Source organism: Alnus glutinosa, chromosome 2, assembly GCF_958979055.1.
Source record: "Alnus glutinosa chromosome 2, dhAlnGlut1.1, whole genome shotgun sequence".
NCBI lineage: Eukaryota > Viridiplantae > Streptophyta > Magnoliopsida > Fagales > Betulaceae > Alnus > Alnus glutinosa.
The window spans coordinates 27,327,021-27,349,442 of NC_084887.1; the positions used below are offsets into that span (position 1 = coordinate 27,327,021).

A 22,422-nucleotide genomic window follows, 5' to 3' on the forward strand; every position below is an offset into this window, starting at 1 on the left:
ACTACTTGTTTTTAATGTGATTTCTTCCCACTTACACAGGGAATGTAATAAAGCTCCGACATGAATTTGTGGACATTTTTCATTCCAAAATAGATGTATCATTTAAATTTACGTTTGACATTTTCTACTCCATTGATCTATCTCAAATGTGTTTCCTTCCAAAATCCTCAATGTGGAATTACACCAATTTATTTACAAACTCGAGTTACTTTCAACAGATCGTGCTAGAGGGCCCTAGAATACCTTGAACAATTGCTTTCTTGTACAAAATAACATCGAAGGCATAATTAGGGCTTGGAGCTGAGTTAGGCTTCAGTGCCATGACACCATAGCTCTGAGATGATAGGAATGCATCTACAACATGCATGGACATGGTTTATTCAAGTCTGTATCCAAGCGTATGTGTATACATACTACAAGCATCTCCAAACCCCCGTCATGAAGATCAAGAGCTAGCTTGCAAGTGAGCCTTGCCTTCCTTTTGTTCACATGTTAAATCAAGCTGTATTGATCATATGCTTCATTCCACAACATTCCCGTAGTTAACCATATATATTGCAGCCAAGGTCACAACCGCCCCAACTAGTTGCACGGGTGAGAAGGTCTCACCGAGATATATAAACCTGCAAAACAAATTAATGGAGCACAGGCAATTCTAACAAATCTAATTCATAAAATACCAAAAAGAAATGAAAAGAAAAATAAACAGTAGTTAGTTGTGGGTGTATTTCACTTTATTTTTGGTTCCTAAAGTTTGTTTCTATGAAAAAGCTTGATTTAGATAAACATTTAATAGCCTTACGATTTCCTCTTCCTATAATGGTTGGATGACCTTACCCAAAAATTGATGCAAACATTGGGGTTAGAAAGGTAAGGGAACTCAGCTTTGTCAAGCTACCTGAAATACAATAGCAAGGCCATATTAATTCCAAACTAGGGGCTCAAAATCAAATGTAGAAGATGTTATGTGAACACTAGTAACTCAGCAATGCATCAATCAAATGGATCACAGCCAGGGGCAATTGCCCCCACTAAAATTCACCTGCTAAACTCTTACTATTATGAAACAAATTTGCAAGCTTAGAATAAGCACAGATTAAAAAATTGTAGTCACATTTTAGCAAGATAACAAAATTTATTATTTTCTTGTGTTTAGATGGCCTATAAATAGGTTACCTCATGCTGAAAATGGTGACAGAAATAATCTTTTTTTATCAGTATTCTTCTCAACAGCCAAGCTTAGAGTTGATGAGAACCAAAATTTTGTCTCCTTGTTCAATATTTTTAGTAATTTATTTTTGTTTCTTCTTTACTTTTGTAATGATTTGGATTGCTTAACTGCACTAAAGAAACATTTGGGTTCCATTGCCCTTTGGTAGCATCCCATTATTACAGTAACAATTGTCTACAGATTAGGCTATTTTATATCCCTTTTTATTCTAAGAGAAGGGTATCTGGAGGTATAGTGAAAGGTTTAACAGCTGAATGCTACAACTAATTGCGTTTGTTGTTATTATTATTACTATTGTTGTTGCTGTTGTTGTTCTTATTCTTATTCTCAATATTAATCTTATTACTTGTTCCACTATCCATGTGCTACATAAGTGAGATCCACAATTTAGTATAGGTGTTTTCACTTTATGTATAGTAAAAAGAAAGATAAAAATTATTAGTTGATTGTTTCATGATTTATTTGAGATATAGATCTAAATTGGATCTAATTATGAGAGGATGTGTATGATATATATGTTTTTTGATAAGTAATTGGCTCCAAAGGGAGAGGGCAGGGGGAAGAGGAGATTCGAACTAGTGACCTCCACTTCATGAAGTGTGGTCCCCAGTCGATTGAGCTACTTCTTGAGGTTGTGTGTATGATATTTAGATAACCATCCACAAAGTAATATTTTTTTTTATTATTTTTTATAAGTAATTGACCCCAAGGGGAGGGAAAAGAGGAGAACTAGTGATTTCTGCTTTATGAGGCATGGTCCTCATTCAATTAAGCTACTCCTAGGGGTTCAAAGAGTGATAAATTACTATAGAAAAAGCCCCCCCCCAAAAAAAAAGAAAAAAAGAAGCAAATAGTAAATTGCTTGCTGTTTTCATAAATTTTGTGCAACTAGCTTTCAACATTATGATGCATAAAATGAAAAAAGAAAAAAAGAGGAAGAGACGAATGGGGGCAACACAGGCAACTCATCTGAAGTGCAGAGGATGTACGAAGCATAATAAGCTTTGATAGACCTGCTTTGCTACCATGAAAGATTTCCACAATAAGAGACTTTATCGATTCAGTTTTTGACTGATTAGCATTAAACCCATGTAAGGTTGATGTAGGATTCAAGACAAGAAAGACGTTGAAAGAATTCTTCAAAAGGATTACGTTAAGGATAATTATCCATTGAGAGATGATTCAATGCATGTCACCCAGCATACTCTATCAGAAAGGATGTCAGTTTTAACTTCCATTAGATTTTATGTATTTGTGTAAATTTTAATTCTTCATTGTCTAACCATTAAGTGTGAAACGTTTGTACAAATCACAAAAGTGTTAATTCTCTCATGTACCTTATGTAAATGGTTGGAGTTCATTTTCTAAGCATTAAGGTTGTAAAATAATTTCTTTGTCTATAAAAGAGTAATGTTGCAATCAAATATTCATTGTCCATTATATAGTGTTCCCCACTAGACAAATATTCTAGCTCTGCCAATGAACACAGCAAAATTAATGCAAACAACTATTTTTGTTCTGAAAAATTATATTCAACTTGGACTATAACATTGCCCAAAAAAGAGGAAATTAGAATTCTAAATTTCAGGATGAAAATAAGAGGACAAGATTGAAACAGAACAAAATTTAGAGACGACCTTTTGTTGCACTGTAGAAGTATACACCATAGCTAACAGCACTTCCAAAAATGGAGGTATAGAGGAGCGCCAGAACATCATTAGCAGTGAACTCCTTAAGACTCCCATTGACAGCAGGATCATCATTAAGAATGCAGAATATGACAAGAGGGAGACCACCAATAACCATGTGCTGCAACAAAATAATGTGGATTAGTCCTCCCAAGCGCTATTCTTTTCTTCAGAGTATTTAATGTGAAACATCCTAGAACATTCCCAACACAAATATATTACGAGATTTATGAGAATCAGGACTCACAAGCAATTTAGAAACTAAAGAGCTAAGAAACAAATCCCACCAAATCTGTACTTTATAAAGAACACATGCTATCTACTAATTAATCAAAACTCTCAATCGTATAGAAACTTATACAAAAATAAATAAAAAATAAAAATGAGAGAACTTTTTCCAAAACATCATCAGTACTTGCTAAAAGGAAAAAAGGAAGTTTAGAATTAAAATCTAATATTTATTTACTACTAAAGATAAAAATCCTAAACAGGATCCATCAAACTTTCAAAGGTGCTATCAGCAATACTGGGATGAATTATCAGATCATAATAATTAAAGTAAATTGCTATGTAAGATGGTACAACCTACCCATCCAGTTGCCATAACAGGATCAGAGTACTTGGAAACCCAGCGGAACATGACTGTACCAATTGCCATGCTCTGAGCTGCGAGAAGCATCCACCACTCCCCACTTCCCCACAGTGAAAAGTTACTCTTATCAAAAGCAAGCGCAGGCACCTGCAGAATAAAGATCAGCAACACAAGCGATAAGGGGCAAGTTGATTTCTAGAAAATCATAGTTGCTAAAATAGCAGCTGTAAGTCATGAAACTCTTCTAAAGAATACCAAGGGAAAGAGTAATGATAATATTTGTATAATACATCACAATACAACAAGTGAAGAGCAAAGGGAATCTATGGGTGCTTTGATTGGGCTTTCTGCTGAGACAAAGCAGAAAAGGTCAGAAAGGGTGGGGGGATTGAGATTTGATAGGCTTAACTCATCAAATCAAAAGCAAAACCATGAGATGCCAGTCCATTATGAAGAAATGAATTGACGAATTTCATTTACTTTTATTGGGTGGGCCACTAACTGGTTAGCACATAATTATTCATACCCAACCACACAAACAGTGTTGCTCACCACCAGGACGAAAAATTGTGAACATACAATCATTTCCCAATAGTTTATGTCACATCCTAACACTCTTTCCAGACTGAGGTCAAGCCTCAACTTCTAGATAATGCTTCCCACGTGGCTCCTACACTAGCTGATTCATTGGCACTTTCTTTCATGATATATGTTAATAAGTGAGGTTTCACATCATCCTAAATTTCTTGATTAACTCCCATAATCTAGTTCCCCTATCTCAGCCAATACGCTAGTAAACAGAACACCCTCACCCAAACTCTGCCATAGGAATCTAAAGCTCACCGCACCTCTGCCATAGGCATTCAGCAGGCATGAGAAGAGCTTCAGATATTTATCTACACCAACTAGGAAAGGCCTTTTCTACAAACAAACATTTCTTCCTTTTTTTTACTGGTAAGTTTCAGAAACACCTGGTTGCATGATCTCGACCCTGTTCTTAAAAGGGAAGGAGATGCATTTAAGCTAAAGCTCATTTGCAACAACATTGACGTGATATCAAAAGAAATATCAAAAGTTTGTTTCCATAAGCGGCAGTTTCTTTTTTTAACCCATAATTCTTTTTTCCTTTTTCGTCCAGATAATTTAGTTTGTCTCCACATTTGATTTCTAAATTCAAAAATTTAAGCCACCATGAAGTTATGAGTACATCAATTAAAGGTTGAGCGCCCAAACTAAGACAATCAAATCAGATATGTAGACAGTGGTACAGAGCTTAGGTGTGAGGCTAGTAAATTTTTGAATATTAGTCCAAAAGGAAGTATATGGATACATGATTGAGGTATAGCGCTACAGATATTACGGTACAATAATTCTAAAAAGTAAAGACACAATATGGCTGGGATACACTAGTAAATAATCACAACACAACACATGCATAAATAAAACATATTTTCACTTTTTTACTGATAAACTTTTCATAATTATTTTGTGGATAGTTTGATCATGCAACCAATTTTAATACTTGTACATTATTTAAATCATACATCGTAGGCTCTTCCTATGTTTTTCATTTAGAATGAAAAGGGTCATATCCTAAAATTAGGATCTCTTCTTAGTTCTTTGATCCTATGGTAGAGGAAGGGGGTTGATCAACATATTGTTCAAGTGATTTTAATACTGATCAACTTTTCATAATTATTTTGAGATTTGATGCGTGCAATTTCTACAACCCCACAAACGGAAGCAACCGTAATACAATCAATAATATTGTCATGTTAAAGAAAATCACATAATACAATTTATTTTCTTAAGCTATTTCAAATACTGAGACATGATATAACATATTGTTAAATCACTGATTATCCCAAAAGCTTAAGCTGAAAGGAAAATGCGAATTTAGTCATTTAATTAATATTCTAACACATATAACCAAACAACATGCTCTAATGGCATAAACTAGGCATTCAACAAATTTACTGAATGTGCAAGTCACAGGTACAAGATGCTGACCTATGAATATGTTCTGGATTCCAAGTAAGAGAACAAAATTATGGGTGGTCACTAAATAGCATAGAATGCCTAAACAAAAACTTCATTAAGATCATTCTCTCCTTCCCTCCTATATGTCCTTTCCAACAACTAACATGATGCTAGCTTACCAGGGGTATCAAACCCCTTGACTGACAACTAAACAACAACACACTGAGAGTTGCTCATATTTTCATTTTATTTCAGTGAAATACACACACACTCAAACACAAAGACACACGTGTACATACATTATTTTTATGCATTTGTGTGCGTCAGCCTTTAAACTCTAACTTTCAGAAAGGTCCAGTCAAAAGCTGAGTAGGTGTGTACATGCCCTCTACCTGTTAAATCACACATCTCAGGATTTGTTTCATCTGTAAATGACATATATGAAATTCAAGGCTCAACCATATAGTATACAATTCCTCAACTGAAGTTCCTTGTTTTGAAAAATATCAGTGAAATTAGTGCAGTAAGGAAAAAAAAAATAATAAAAATGTGAAGATAATAGTTTTGCAATCAAATAAGAAGCAATAACCAAAACCCATATTGACATTATAACTGTTATGGTCGATAAATAAATATTTAAGACAAATATTTGGAGTTAATTAGATTGAGGCCACACATTTTCTTTTTCTTAAAAAGAACATTAACATATAAAAGAACCATAAACTACCAATTGGAAATTCATTACAAGCGTCTCACATGCACATGGCCTTGAACCGGATAAGTGTCAAATGGTGTCTTTGAAATCAAAAGAGACATTTTGAAGCTACACAAACCAAATTGAAAAGCAAACGAAAACTCCAAAGCATGTAGCATGTACCACAATGGAACACAAAAATTTACCTCGAGAAGTAAAAGCCCAACAACACCAAGTACAAGCCCTGCAGCTCCAACAAACCCAATGGACTCGCCAAATAACAAGGCTGCAAGTATAGCCACTGTTAAAGGTTGAGAGTCAATTATCACCTGCATTTTGGAAAATGTAGTGAGTCAGATGCAACTAAAACTAGTAGATGGCTAGGAAAATGTTTTCCCTTATTTTTCTTCACTTATAGCACTTTGGCAGTGCTTTCTTGCAAAAACTTTATTTTCGATGACCTATTTACTTGCCAAGACTCGCGTAGAAGGCAAGACAATTTTGGATAATATAGAGCAAAGTAGCATTAAAAAAAAAAAAAAAAAAAAATCCAAAATTGGCTTATTAACACAAGATTTAAAGAACTCAAACTTGGATATAATAAAATTGACATCCTTTTCTTTTTCTTTCTTTTCCCGTCTGTGTGTGTGTATCAAAGTAATAGAAGTGACAAACTTAAGATGAATGGAATTATAGTAAAACGTACACTGCCCAAACCTGCCGATGTCCTCTGTAACCCTTCGGCGAGAAAACCCTGTTCCACCATCACAACATTTATTCATTGAATCATTAATAACAAGCAAATGACTCAGTTTATTATTTCTAAAACCAAATGCTATGCAGATAAACAAGGTGACCTGGAAACAAGTGGCATCGACGAGAGCGAAGAGAGAGATGGAAAGCCAAGCGGTGAGTCCAGAGGGAAAAGGGCGGTTACGCGAAGCGGCGAACGCAACCAAGAGAAAGCCGGCGGGAATGAGGCGGAAAGCGGAGACGAAGAACGGGCCACACTTTGGAATCACTTCTTTCATGGCCACCATAGCCGTGCCCCAGAAGAAAAAGGGCGAAACCAACACCGCCCATTCCCACACTAGTCTCACTAGTGCTGCTGAATCATCATCCGATAGAGCGACGCTTTCTTCCGAATCGGATGAGGGTGAGGAGACAACGCACTCCACGTCCTGCCCTGTCCCGACGCAATCAAAATCAACGGCTCCTTCTTGTTCTCCCGATTCGGTGTTGGTGCCGCTGGTGCATTTGACGATATTCCACGCTGCCGCTTCGAACCCAGTTAACTCTTTCCTCTTCCTGACGTTGCTGTTGCTGTTCAAGTGTTGGAATTGAAGCCCAGCAGAAATCTTACAAGAAGATGATGATGTTGAAGTTGTTGAAAATGAAAAGTTAGTAAGAGAGAGAGGTACACGAAAACGGCATGAGAAGCAGGGGGAGATGGGAGAGGCAGCGGCAGAGGCAGACAAGGACCATCGCCACGACCTCATTTTCCTACTAAATGCGCAGAGAATTGAGCGGTGAGGGGATATATAGTTCCCGGAGCAGTGAGGGGATACCGATTACTGATAACCGACAACGAGTGACCACGGAGCTTGCCACGCAACTGCAATCCTAACTTCTCCAACAGAAACAATTCGAATTATTTTTTATTTTTTATGAGTAATTCGGATTATTATTACTTAAAGAGATCCGCTACAATTTTGAGTGATTTTCTTATTTATTTATTTATTTTTTAGATAGTTTTCTTAAATTCTAAATTTAAGAATTTAGGCTCACAGTGAACTAGTATCCTCTCAAAATTATTTGTTAAAATTTAAAAAAATTTGAGCAGTTAATTATGAGATACCACTTATAAAAAATTATAAATTCTTAAATCACAAAATTTATGCCATTTTTAAGCATCGAAACGCTTAGAAAATGTTACATATTAAAAATGAAGCATGTTACAATTAAGAATTTAGTATACTTTCATCAAGTTATTGCTTTATATATTGTAAAAACGCTATGAACCAAAACCTGTTCTTTTGATTTTCTAAATTAGTCTCGTCTCTCCAAAAGTGAAGTATAAAAGTCTTTTGGTTGGAGGAAAATTCTTTCAGGTTGTCTCGATAACATGCCAGCTTTTTAATATGTGACATTTTCTAAGCATTTCAATATCTAAAAAGAGTATAAATTTCGTAATTTAAGAATCTAAAATTTTGTTAAAATTGTTGGAGATCCTAATCCATAAAGGAGGTACCACTTGTGACCGAAAGTGAACCCGAAATGAGAAAAATGAAGTCCGTAAAATCTCGAGGGCAAAAAAGTATTTATCCCTTATTTCAATGAGGTGGATTTACTCTGTGTATTGCGCATCCCGGCCATTTGAGTTGAAGTGGGCCGGGCACTTTTGACAATAATCCATATTAGAAATCTTGCTACCGAGGATCGAGTTTACCCGAACTTTAAATTTGGGTTGGGCTCGGCTGTATTAATCTGTACAAAGTCCAACTTGCCTAATGTGGGCCTTTGGCGAATGATAGATGCTATTTTTTTCTTATCCGGTCCATCTTTCATCTATTATTCATATTTTTTTTTAAAAAAATATACCATTAAATCTATACTATCAACATGTGTGAGTCCTATAAATCTAATGATAGAATTAAAAAAAAAAATAGTTGGGCAAGAGCTGGGGGAACATGTCTCTTGGGGAATTAAGCACAAACAAAAGTTGGCGGCATAAGTCTTCCTATGAAAAATTAGATTTGGATATTTTGGCTTAATTCAATGGATATATATTCAATTTAGGTTTTGTTTTATGATTTAAGAAATAGTGGTTTCAAAATCATTTTTTAAAATGAAATTAAGTATGTTTAGTAAAATCTCGATTTACCTTTTAAAATTGTGCATTTTTAAAAATATATCACTTTGCTTACGATTTGAAAATATAAATTTGTTTACATTTTCAAATTACAATTTTTTTTAAAAATGCACTCCTAAAGGCTAAACGAGACATTTTCCACAATTTTGTTTAAAAATGTATGTTTAGTTTGCAAAATAGCATGGCGAAATGGACTCATTATTTTTTTTTTTTGGGAAACTTCACTAAGCACCCCCTGAAATTCCACTAGTTTTGAAATCACCCCTTAAAGTTAAAAAAAAAACTATCAATTTCAATCATTCGCAAGAGTTTGTGTGGAGGTCGATCTAATGGATGCATAAGGAAAGTGCACTTTTTTTATACTGGTATCGCCACATCCTTGTGGCGTTCAAGAAGTGACAAATAAACAATATGAGAAGGGAGTGTAGGATTGGTATGGGTCGCGCGCGAGCTACCTAGCTCCCAACTCATCTTGAGAATTAATTGGGCCCCTATGTTGATAATCTACTAGTTGATTCAAGATCTAGGTAATTCACCCCATTTAACTAGTGCCGCAATCAGTCAGGAATCCAAAATGACAGCACAACACAAGCCACCATATCTCTGGAGGTTCTGCTTTGCCACATATCTATACTCTGGTTTCGTCCTTAACCTCCCCTTTAATTTCTAATTTGTTGTAAAGTACCCTTCCTCTAATTTGTTGTAAAGTACCCCTGCGTTAGAGTTTAGAGTTAAATCAGATGGTAAAATTGGTAAAATAACTTTTATACCCTTAATTTTTTTATAAAATTCCAATTTTACCCTTAATTACAAATAAAAAATTAACTTTTATTATTAAAAAAACATATTCAAATCTGATTTTTGTGACCCACAGATCTTATTAGTTGGTCAAAGAAACCCACGGCCAGCTTGGTTATGGGTTAGATTTTCAAAGCATTTGTAGCGGTGAGAGTAAAAATGACTGACCGTGATCAGTGCTAACTGATTGCATGGGAGAAAGTTGAGGTGCGGAAGATCAAAATCAATGATGTTCTACCTAGTGCGACACAGTCAGTACCAAAAATGCCAGCGTTATCAATTAGGATTTTACAGATAATCCCAACGGGTGGGGGGATTTAACAAAAAAATCCTAACGGATGGAGATATTACAACAAATTAGAAGTTCAGTGGTTGAAATTGAGAGTTTTTGAACTTTATGGAATAATTTCGAAACGAGTAGAAGTTCAAAGAGATTTTACGAAGTTTTCCCTAATTTTCTTTTATAAAAAATAAAAAATAAAAAATTGCATAAAATATAGATTAAGGCCTACTGAATTAATATGTTTTTTCCTTTTCTTTTAAAGGCTTTGGGGAAGTTCATTTGAAGTGCTCAATTGCGTGAGTTGAAGGAGAATCTATAGACGTTGCCTTTTCTACTCTCACTTTCCTTGATAATAGAGAAAAAGGAAATAAAAAAGCGTAAATTATTTGTTTTTGTTGGGCCTTCAGTGATAACCTATCTTTTCTGATATTCCTAGCAAACCATAGCTTAACCTCTGTATGAGCCTAGTTGTCTTGTTGGCCCATTTTTTAAATACAAATTAAGGGGATTACATCTCTCCACAACTTTGATGGATTTTTTTTTTGTTCACAGTATAAAAATATAGACAATTGATATTAGAATCCTCGCTATATCACGTGATATAGCGTGTCCTTCTTATTAGAGACGGCAATTTGTGTTCGCATATAGGGTTTGGATAATATCTAGACATGTGTATATATAAGATTATATAAATTAACTCAAACACTAGTCATTTAATTAAACAAGTCATACTTCTTAACTTTGAGATGACCTATTTAAATAAGCGAACGACTCGACTCGACTTACATAACTCATTTAATAAACAGGTTGTGATGGGATGACCTTACACGACTTGCATAACCTGTTTAATTAACAAAAATCTCAGTTATTGAGCATGAAAATGTCATTTTATACAAAAATATTGGCACAATAATTTCCAATTATTGAATGTGAAAATTAATGAATTACATTATCGAAGTTATATCTTTATAACTAGGGATGAGATTGAGGGATTTTTTGTTTTAGATTTTAAGGTTTTGATTTTTTTTTTTTTTAAAAAAAAATTTATGGTAAAAAAGTAAGTGTTTTAATTTATACGGGTTATGCAGGTTAATTGTGGGTTAAGCGGGTTGACCCGAAATTGACTCGTTTATTAATAATGTCTAATCAGATCAATTCCGTTTGACTCGAATTCTATTTTTTCAAACTATAATCCACTAATTTCGTATAAATCGGATAAATTCACAGCTTGTATAAAAAATTGCTAGTCCTACCTCTATCACATAAAATGTCTCACATGTGACTCGTGAAATGAAACCCACATCTGCGTATTATCATTTTTTTTTTTGATATGTCCACACAAGAGGGAGAGGGAGAGGGGGGATTCAAACTAGTGGACTCCTCATATTTATATGTAAGGGATATAATTTTAGTCTTCATTCATTATATATATAATTTTTTGAATTAATCCCAAGTGTTTAATGCATGTTAACATAACAATCATTTTTCCTTTTCGGGCCAGCAGCCGTTCAATGCTTGATCTTGTGAGGCTTTTGAGACTTTGATTCTTTATCAGAGCTTTATTTGTTTTGACGTAAAATATTATTTTTATTAACTTTTTTTTGTTTTGATTTAATTTTTTGGTATTTGGCTATTTTTGAAAAAATTGACGGATTATAACAATCTTTTTAGTCAATGGTAAAACGTCCCGTTGCTTTTCGTAAGCAAATTTGGCTAAGTGTTCTTTAAAAAAAAAAAAAAAAAAAAAAAAAAAAAAAAAAAAAAACTGTCGGTGATCTCTTGTCGTTTTTTAACAGTCTAAATTTAATTTTAAATTTTTCAAGAAATCATTAAATCCAAAAAAGAAAAGAGTAAAGGACAAGGACGAAATACAAGTACTCTTTAAAAGATTATAAAAAGTAGATTAAAAAAAAGACGAAAAAGAACGTTGGGATGATGGAAGGCATGAGGTCAATGAACCCGTCCACATCGCATGCCCTCCCAAAAAAAGTAATTAAAGTCAACAATAGTAGGTATTCCTTCCTACGGTCATATTCCAAATTCTAGAACATATGTGACACGTGGCCTGGCATCCGCATGACTTTGCCATGCTATTATTTATATGTATCCGTTTGCTTTTAAAAAGATAATGGCTATTTATTTAGGCCTGATTACAATAACATCCATCCATTAGACCTATTCGGGAGGGCTTAGACGATAGGAATCACATGCGTTTCAAGTTTGATTAAGTCGTAATCTTATCGAGTCTAATCGGACCGTCAATAAAAATCAAGCACAAAAATTTTCATTTAAAAATTCGAACACATACCCTAATATAGTTCATTTGATAATCTCAATCAGCATTTGTAAATAATTCCTTGCAAATTGTGCTTTCACAGCTTAATGCTAAACGATCATTCTACAAAAGGACAAAAAGAATAATGCTCAGAGTACGTGGAATGTAGATGAACAACTTGACCCAAACTCTAGCTACCTCCCATTTCAAACATATATAATTAAAATAGTCCACTTTTATATATATATATATATATATATATATATATATATATATATATATTGTTAATTAGCTTAATTGCAAATATACAACTAGGAAATTAATTAAACTCTTTGTAATTTTGAAGGGTTCTGTTTTTGTTTGTTGACTTGTTCCCTTGAGTTTTTCAAATTGGTGCTTGAAAAAGAGAGTTGGGCAACTTGTTATCTCATGTGACAAAAATATACATTAAAATATATAAAGAGGCTTTGTCCAAATCTCTATATATTATTATTAATTAAGTAAATAGAGGTATCTTTCCAACTTCAAAGCACCTAGAAGTCATGGGAAGAAGAGACCATGAAGAAGACAAGTGCAGGCTGATCTTGACATGTTCAAATTAACTCCCTTCTAAATGATTCCATTGAATTAAAGGGCAAATGTGGCATTATAATTAATTAACCACCCAAGCCATATTCCATCACTTCGGATTATAAATAAAAGAAATATTATGTTGGAGTATAATTTATCCTTCAAAAATAACCCAAATTTTTAAGTGAAGTCCCTACAAAAAATTATAGATCAAATTGGTTCTTGTACTTTCCAAAAGAAAAGAAAAGAAAAGGAAAGAAACCTTCATTTTGACTAATCATTTCTCTTGCACTATCTATATTGAAATGATTATTTTGGTTGATGAGATATTTTTCTTAGTTTCTATAACATGGAACAATTTTCAAAACTTAAAAAAGACTTATGAGCAACCATAATGGACTCTTAACATAATTAGGATTATTTTGACAGTGTATGATATATATCAAATAAAATTGGAGATTGAAGGTTGTAAGGTAATTTAGGAAGAGAGAAAAATAACGAATATCAAACCCTAGCCGTCCAAAGAAACAGAGAATAATTTTGAAAACATTAAAATCTTACTCAAATTTGAAGTGCTTAACAGAGCCCCAAAAAAAGGGTTAATAGTTGAGGAAAATCAAATTTTACAAAAAACGGCAAAACTCTAATTATTACATAAAATCAAACTACAAATCAAAAATAAGGATTTTGCCAAAAATCTGGTGAAATTCAATAATAAAATGCCTACTAAATTAATGTAAATTGAATTATTTTTCTAAACTGAAAAAAAAAAAAAAAGAACTTCCAACACGAATTTGAAGGGGAAAACGTACACCGGAGTTTAAGCTTGAAAATAATGCTCACCACGCGTAGCGAGGTGGCTACGACTTGTGCGCCAAAGAAAGCTTTTCTAGATTCACGTCTTTATGCGCATGATACTTGTAGCAAAAATTATGTCAATTTCATTGCACATTGTGCAATATTGCTCAAATTATACCTAACTATGCCGATTCTTGCTATTTTTGCTAGCCATTAATTCAGTATTTGACAAGAGTGCATCCGCCATGACTCCTACATCATATATATATATAATGACTATTATATCTTGCCATGTAAGCTTTTTTCGTCAGATATTCGTGTGATACTTAGCATTACTAAAAATATAGTTTTTAGTAGTATTACTCATCCAATATATATATAGAGAAAGATAAATGATCTTTTTACTATCTCAAGATACAATTCTTGATCACCTTATTCATGTGGCAAGTTGGTCTCCCTAGCTAGCCTTAGTGTTTTTTTTTTTTTTTTTTTTTTTTTTTTTTTTTTTCTAAAAAAAAAAAAAAACAAAGTAAGAATTGTCACGTGACAAAAGTAATGAGAAATTATCGCTTAGAATGGGAAAGTATCACATCTATATACATAAATACATAATACATCATCCATCACCCTGAGCATGTAGATGATCACATCGATCTTCTCATCCTAAAATTTCGTGTAGTAGATGCTAATCAAATGATGTAAGCAAGATGATTGCTTACAAGTCATCTGGTTCATATTATTCATTGCCATTTTTATATGTTGCATCCCACCCACGCGGGCCACGCGCCTATCCTCTACTACTTTACGTTTGATCAAAAGATAATGTTTGAATTTGAATCATACATATGGCGTGTATGCACAATTAAAAAATATCGATTTTTTTTTTTTAAATTAATAATTAGATCTGTAGTATTACGTAAATTCTACAAATTTAATAATTAATTTTTAAAATAAAAAGATTAAAAAAAAAAAAAAAAACCAAATGTACTCATTAAAATATAGTACATGCATCGATCTGAACACCGAGCACGTGGCTTCTTGTGAACACGGCTTCGTTTGTGAGATAAGAGCCGAAAGAGCAGTTGGTGCACCCTCTGACATCATTTTTTTACATTATTTGAAAATCAACACGTGTCTCGCACCTCCCACCGAAGAAGAAAAGGAAAGAAATACTAGTCCTCACATTGACACGGTTTTGAAGAGAAATGCTACGAGAAGCACTGCGTCTTCTTAAATATTACGTAACTTTTAAAATTATTATTAATTTTGAGATAATTACTATTAAATTTTAATTTAATAATAATTTTAAAAATTACGTAATAAAAAGAAAACACTTATATAATTACTCTTTCTTAATTTGTCCACATTTCTACACGCGTGCTATTGGAAATATTCTCTCTCTCTCTAGATACTTTTTTTTAATTTTTTTCTATATTATTCTCACATTATTCAAAACAACATATATAGTACTACTGTATCAAATTGATTAAAAGTAGTATCATATTTAATATAAAGTAAAAAAGAAAAGAAAAAAGAATATGAACGTACGTAGGGCAATGGCATGCAGGTGAGAACTCCCCCACAGAGAAAAGTTCCAAGAAGGCGGTCTATTAACCATAAAAGTCAAAAAGAGGAAGCTTCAGCCATCGCTTCATACGACTTTAAAAACAAAAACAAATCCTATATATATTAGTAATAGGATACCGGCCAGACGGAATTAAAGCATATATATATTGCTTGTATATCTTCATTCTTCTGATCAATCTTTCTCATCATCAACAATAATATTTCGATCTCAATCCTCAAGCAATGTCAGATCATCAGAGAATCCATCCCGTCGTCCACGATGTGGAGGCACCGCATACACCAACGGCTCCATTGGTGCAGCAGGGCGCGCCCAAATCCGACAAAGAGGAGCAGTACCCTACACACCAGCGTACCATCCCCGTGAAGCACTCGAGACCGCCAAAGAGGAGAAGCTGCTGCTGCAAGTTCTTCTGTTGGACGATATCCCTGCTGTTGCTTCTAGTGCTTATCATCGCGGTAGTCGTCGGAATCCTATTCCTCGTGTTCCAACCAAAGCTTCCCAAGTTCTCAGTCGACAAATTGCAAATAACCCAATTCAACCTCGGTACCGACGACAGCTTGTCCTCTACTTTCGACGTGACAGTCACGGCGAGAAATCCAAACAAGAAGATCGGAATATATTATGAGAGTGGAAGCGATATCAGTGGGTGGTACGTAGACACAAAACTATGCGAAGGGGCTTTGCCGAAATTCTACCAGGGCCACCGGAACACGACGGTGCTTATCCTGCCTTTGACAGGGCAAACCCAAAACGCCACATCACTGGTGAACGCTCTCCAACAGCAGCAGCAAGAGACGGGAAATATTCCGCTGTCTCTAAAAGTGAACCAGCCGGTGAGAATTAAGCTTGGGAAATTGAAGCTGTTTAAGATCAAGTTCAGGGTTAGGTGTACACTGGTGGTGGATGCCCTTACTGCTAACAATACTGAGATTAAAATTCAGAGTAGTAGCTGTAAGTTCAGCCTTAGGCTATAAATCCTTTTAGTATGTTGTATTATTATTATTAATTTTTTTTTCATTCTTTTTACCATAGAGATTTCCCTATATATTCCCGTAATAAATAAAGTGGACGATTATATGTAGGCCGGTTCTTAATTCCTCCACGTTGTTTTGATATATATACTGCAATAATAGCTCTATGCCGCCCTTTGTGTTCTATTCTTTCGGGCATTTTAATCACTTTATATTATTTGTAGAATTCGGATTCTATTCATATATTCGGACATTTTACTTAATATTATTTGTAGAATTCGGACCAATTAAGGTGCAACTTTTCTCTCTCTCTCTCTCTCCTATGATTATATATAGACGACATTGCAAATGTCAACACAACTAGTTGACGTTCTTACATGCATGTCCTGGTTTGGATGTCTATCTTTCGGATAGGAATATATAGGACTATCTGAAAGTCTTCTTGTCTCAGCTTTAGGACCGATGCTGACATGGAGGTCCATAATTCTTTAAATGGGCCTGTCTAAGGGGAGTTAGTCCCAACACTAGCTAATAACATAACAAGGAGCATACAAAATACTCACAGTACTCACAAGCCTCAAACACAAAGACCGTAACAAACCAAACCCAACTAAATAACATGAAAACCAGGGCCAAACTATAAGAACCCGCAGCAAAACAAAGATTTTAAACCAGCAATTCTGCAGGAATTAATGTTCCAAGCCTAACTGAGGACGACATTGGCTCGAGACTTTTGAAACTTCCCTCTTCTTAATTAGAATTATGGACCTCGATCACTTTCCAAAAAATCACCTTCGAGCAAGAGCTGTTCTTCTATTTTGGGATGTCCATTATGCTTGATTTCATTCCTAAAACTCCAAATATTATAAATTGAGGAACTCAACGTACACTAGCCTACACGGAGAAGCATGCATGGAATTACCCTTCCAATTACTACACCCAAATCTCAATACCTCTTCCCAACGAGAAGGCGGAGATCACAAAATCGCAAATTATTTGCAAATAGTATGAGAATTTATTTGGCAAAACCCGTTGTGTACGTTTTAAATAAGATTCCTCATAAGACTGGCTTTAAGACTCCTTTTGAGTTGATGTCAGTGAATTCGCTTATCCTAAACCTATGGTCTATTCTTTCTCCTTTTTTTATTTATTTATTTTAAAAATGTTTGCTGTTAAATTTGCAACAATTTAAATTGTGAAATTTCAGATTTATAACCTAATTAAGAATTAGGTTTACCAAACAAACAATTATTGAATTAATACCACAAATATATATTGTTACTGCAATCAAAATAAGCAGAAAATAAATCAACACACAGATTTGGTAATAAAGTAGAAACCTTGTTGATCGAAGAACTCTTAAAAAGGTAAAACCATTTCGGGGGCTAGCCAACCCTAAATGCTTTCGCTATAGAAAACTTATGTTACAAATTGTTCTTGCATACAAAACCATTGTACCTTCGACGATCCAATTTACAACTCGGTAAATGACTCATAAGGATCACTTTCATGAATAAACATCGTCCTCTGATAAAATCAAAACTCTTATGACTGAAAGCTTTTCTATAGTTTAAATGTAGAGAATTATTAAGAAGAGGATAAGAAACTGTTTAGGCTCAAGAACTTTAAAGAAACTTTCCAAAACAATTGAGAAATTGTCTCTCTTCTCGTCTAGAAATCGTGATATGAGATGCCTAAATAGAGATGAAAAAAATTACGGTTTTAGGTCAAAGTCGGTGGAAAATACTAGGTCAATCAAGCACTTGGATTTCATTGTGAATTTTGCAATCTTAGACACTTGGTCGATCAAGGTTCCTATGAGTCATCCACTACGCGAGCGTCTCAGGTTTTTGTATTGAGGATGATGCACATTGCTCGGTTGATCGAGCATAGGTTGAGCCATCCACCGAGCCATTCTTTATAGGTTTTCATACTTCTATTGACAAGCCGTTGTGACCTAGTAACTATTGGAATTAGAAAATATTCCTGAAATGCAAAGTTGCAGCCCTTTGAATCAGCTTTCCAACGCCACCAAGCTTACCTTCATCTAATGTCGTAATCAAAATATATTATCATTTTAACCCAACTTAACCCTATACCTAAAACTTGAATCAAAATATGTTTTGACATTGAATTTGCAAATAATGAAAACCTAACAAATCCCCATTTGTCAAATTGTCAATTGTGACAAAACTTACAACATTAGAACTCAATAAAAATCACAATGAATTACAAGAAAAATTCTATATATCAAACCACTAAACCAAGATTCTTTTGAACTCATTGATATTGAAGATCATGTTTCCTGAGACATTCACAAATTCATCAAATGCATGTGGTATATCAAAATAACATAAAAGTACCACAATATGACAAACACTACAAAAGGGGGGGGGGGGGGGGGGGGGGGGGGAACGACACTATTTAATTAATGTTGTTTTAGTCCCAAACGACACTAAATTTAATGGCAATATTCCCAAAAACTGAATCTTCACATTATGTGTCATAGTGCATTGAACCCACTGGTGAAAGATAGGCACATTCTTAAGACCAAAATTAGTCAAACCAATTTCACTAGGACATGGTACATTTATAATTTATATATATAGACATAATACTAAGCACTAAATTGTTTCCACGTTCGCTTTGATTGTTCGCCAATTTTTGCAATGAGTGAACAATGGCTTTTTTTTTTTTTCTTTAAGGACATTAGATTCAATCATTAAAATGTGCAGTGCTCACCTCTTTCCATTGCTATGAATATCGGCTTTTTCTATAGTGCAAATGTGCTTTAGTGACTCGGGAAAGATAAGGAATGAAACATAAACCCTAACTTCAACTAGTTTGTGGTCAATTTGGCCCTCAAAATATGCTACCCCCACCTATGATTGCCCACCAATCACTCATACATGCGATCAAACTCGAAGTTAGGTCAATCACAAGTGCATTTAAAAAAAATAAAATTGTAAGCATAATTAACCTTTCAAGCACATTGAAACACTTTATGTGAAAATCCATCCATCACTTAAATTCAACTCATATTAATTAAGCACCCATATGTAATTAAACAAATCAAGTTTGCCAAAAGATAAAAAAAATGCATTAAATAGGGACCCCAATCATTTTTTTTTAAATTTCTCCAATATACCCCTTAGCACACGTGCGGTGAGAATCACATGCACTGAGAGAAAGCTAGCTATTTGAGAAAAGGGCTAAACAATATTGAGCTTATTTTTTATACTAACCCTCGTTTTCAGGATAGAAAAGTCCACAACTGACGTTTTGCAAGGGGAAGTGGTGTTTGAGTAAAAGAGTGAAACATGATGCCTTAAACGCAAGCTCCAAGAATTGACATTTTGGGAGGGGAAGGCGTGTTCACTACCTGGCTAATGCGAAGATTTTCTTGATTGTTTTTAACTCAAGGAACACTTGTCACAATTTTAGCTTAAATCTGCTAATGCCAACTTTCCTCCAACCCAGTTCAAATTTTCCAAATTCGAAGGGGTTGTCAATTCAACAGGAAGGAGGAAATGGAGTGCATTATGCACAGCATTACAATCCTTGGGAAGAGTAATGTGATAACTTAAAATTTGGTAGTTTCAAGTGGTGGGCTTTGTCCGGACAATAACTATATTATGTACAGACCATATTTACTTGGTACTTAGAGCAACACTTAACAGATAAATAAGCACATTGTGAGCCATGGATAAACCGATCATCACGCCGTGAACCACCGATGTACCAACTGTCTTTATCCGCCCTGGATTTCCTAGGGTCAATAGCACAATGTAGGCTGAAGATGGCTGACTCTTATAGCAACATTACTTTCAAAAGTTTGTTGTACCTGGAGAAGTTGCATGTGTCAAGAGTGAAATCTACAGTTGATCAGAACAAAGATGAAACATTTGAGTACCCCAACAAAAAATAGTGAATCTACCTTGTCGGTTGACCCAATTAACAAACATGTGTTTCCTGATCATCTGTTAGAACACTATAACTAACAACATAGCTTAATAATTTATATATTACGTGATTTATTCAATCAAACCATCCTCTTTTTAAGAGAGAGGTGCAGGGTTCCATGGAAGGGGAGGATTTTCCAGTGGAGCCAGCCTACCAGACATGTATGTTTAGCTATGTGTGCCTATACATATAGTTTACAGAGGTGAAAGAAAGTTGAAAAAAAAGAAGACAAATTGCAAAGGTGTAACAATCCGGAAAAAGCGTTAGCCATATTTGCACCATCACTCTAAAAAGACTAGTTGAGTTCCAATTAGAGCTTTCTAAAATTACTTACAAAGCTCAGTTTCACCTAATAAGGAACCAATGTGGGATTTAGCACCTATAAGCACATTTATAATCCACCTACTCAATGTGGACAATACATCTTTCGAATGTAGGACTAACTTTCTAGTGTCACAACAGGTACAAGCAGGAAAAACTCAACAAAAAACCTTATTCTTATTGCACGAATGTGTGTGTGCACGTGCATAAGCCTGCATGCATGTTTGTGGTTAGCAGGTCCTGTAGTTTCATAACATCTACTTTTCAAAAGTACATAAATTGCTGGCTAAAGATGGTGAAAGGGCAAGCAATAACAATGAGGAGAAAGCAGATGGCATCCCGAGTTCTCAAGGTTCTTCAGAGAAGATTACTCCATTAAAAAGAAAATATAGGTTAACTAGGCAGTGCACACAAAAGTAAACAAACAAGCACCAGAAGCATGACAAAATTAAGGCGGAGAATGGAAAGCCTTGAAATATAGATACCAAACCCCCTAAAAACTGAAAGAAAAAGAACAAGAAAACAAAACCAAAAACGAAAACGAAAACGAAAAACAGAAAACAGGAAAACAAAAAAAAAACAAAAAAAGAAGAAGAAGAAGAAGAAAGGAAAGAGCCAGAGAATAATAACAAGAAAATGATACCACGCCAACTATGGTGCACAATTGTACCATCAAGATGTCCATTTTTTCTTCTATACCCAGAGCAAAAAAGGGCTCTATAGGTAACATAGCAAAGATAAGTGGAGGAATAAACTACATTGGCCTCCCTCTAGTTGACACAAAATAATAAGCACCTCCCTTTTCATGACTATCAGGTAAAATGCATTGTGGTAATAATCAGATATCAAAGAATCCCCCATAAATTTAAGGAGAAAATATACTTAACCCCTTCAAACTAACACCCAAATTGCAATGTCCTCCCAAACTTTAAAAAGTTGCAATTGATTCCCTAAACTACCTAGCCCTTATACTTTTTTCTTTCTTTTTTCCACTTTATAAGTAATGGATCCAAAGGGGAGGGAGAGTGAGAAATTCGGACTAGTGACCTTCGTTCAATAAGGCGTGGTCTCTAACCGATTGAGCTACTTACCTCACCCTTTCACTTAGGGCCCCTCCATTAGAATTTTTTGTTAAATCTGACAGAAAATGGATAAAATGTCCACTATTCCCTTATTATTTCTATAAAAATAATTTATGCCCTTAGATTAAAAAAACTTCCTGGCCATGTCCTCCCATAGTGGATTATTATTATTATTTTTTTTTTTTAAAAAAACTATTTATTTGATGCAAGGGTATTATTGTCATTTTCTTAAATTTTATTCGAATTTTTAACTGAAAATCCTAACAGAGGGGGCTAAGTGAAAGGATTAGATAGTTTGGAGGGTCAATTGCAACTTTGCAAAGTTTGGGGAGACATTGCAATTTATGCTCCGTTTATTTCGACGTAAAATGATTTCCATTGTAAAATATTTTTGGCGAAATCATTTTCAAAAAAAATGATTTTCTCGAAAATATTTTCTAGCGTCTGGCTAGCACGAAAAAAATTACGAAATGTGAAAATCAGAGTTTGGCAAATGTCGCCGGAATCTGGCAACATCCGATCGTCATTGCCGAATTTCAGCGAGCAAGTTTGGCTAAATCCAGCCGAAATGGCTGGATTCCAGCTGGACTCTTCCGAATCCGGCCAGATCCTGGCCGTTTTGGCCAGAGTAGGCCGGATTCTGGTCATTTTGGCCAGATCCGGCCGGCTTCTGATCATGGCCGGAATCCGGCAATATTCCGGCCAGTTTCGGCCGG

At 34.7% G+C, this 22,422-nt stretch overlaps 3 protein-coding genes across 6 annotated transcripts in view; 1 reads left to right on the forward strand and 2 right to left on the reverse strand.

Moving 5' to 3' along the window:
- Window positions 1–101: 101 nt before the first annotated feature.
- Window positions 102–7,830, reverse strand: LOC133859126 (WAT1-related protein At3g02690, chloroplastic). 2 transcript variants are annotated; one of them, XM_062294443.1, is made up of 7 exons: window positions 7,043–7,830; window positions 6,892–6,939; window positions 6,392–6,514; window positions 3,509–3,658; window positions 2,869–3,040; window positions 838–898; window positions 102–623 (listed from the first exon to the last, which is right to left on the reverse strand). In XM_062294443.1, the coding sequence occupies exons 1-7, from the start codon at window positions 7,682–7,684 to the stop codon at window positions 521–523; spliced, it is 1,299 nt and encodes a 432-aa protein (XP_062150427.1). In that variant the 5' UTR covers window positions 7,685–7,830; the 3' UTR covers window positions 102–520. The 2 variants fall into 2 exon arrangements, with proteins under 2 accessions (XP_062150427.1, XP_062150428.1); XM_062294444.1 differs by lacking the exon at window positions 838–898.
- Window positions 7,831–15,491: 7,661 nt separating this feature from the next.
- LOC133859127 (NDR1/HIN1-like protein 6) lies at window positions 15,492–16,526 on the forward strand. Its single transcript, XM_062294445.1, has one exon. The coding sequence runs from the start codon at window positions 15,591–15,593 to the stop codon at window positions 16,341–16,343; it is 753 nt and encodes a 250-aa protein (XP_062150429.1). The 5' UTR covers window positions 15,492–15,590; the 3' UTR covers window positions 16,344–16,526.
- A 3,201-nt stretch (window positions 16,527–19,727) lies between these two features.
- The window catches only part of LOC133859130 (nibrin homolog), a 36,866-nt gene continuing 34,171 nt past the window's right edge, over window positions 19,728–22,422 (reverse strand). For all 3 annotated transcript variants that reach the window (XM_062294447.1, XM_062294446.1, XM_062294448.1), the window contains exon 14: window positions 19,728–20,184. In XM_062294447.1, the coding sequence (XP_062150431.1) occupies window positions 20,151–20,184 (34 nt within the window). In that variant the 3' untranslated portion in view covers window positions 19,728–20,150. The remainder of the gene's footprint in view (window positions 20,185–22,422) is intronic.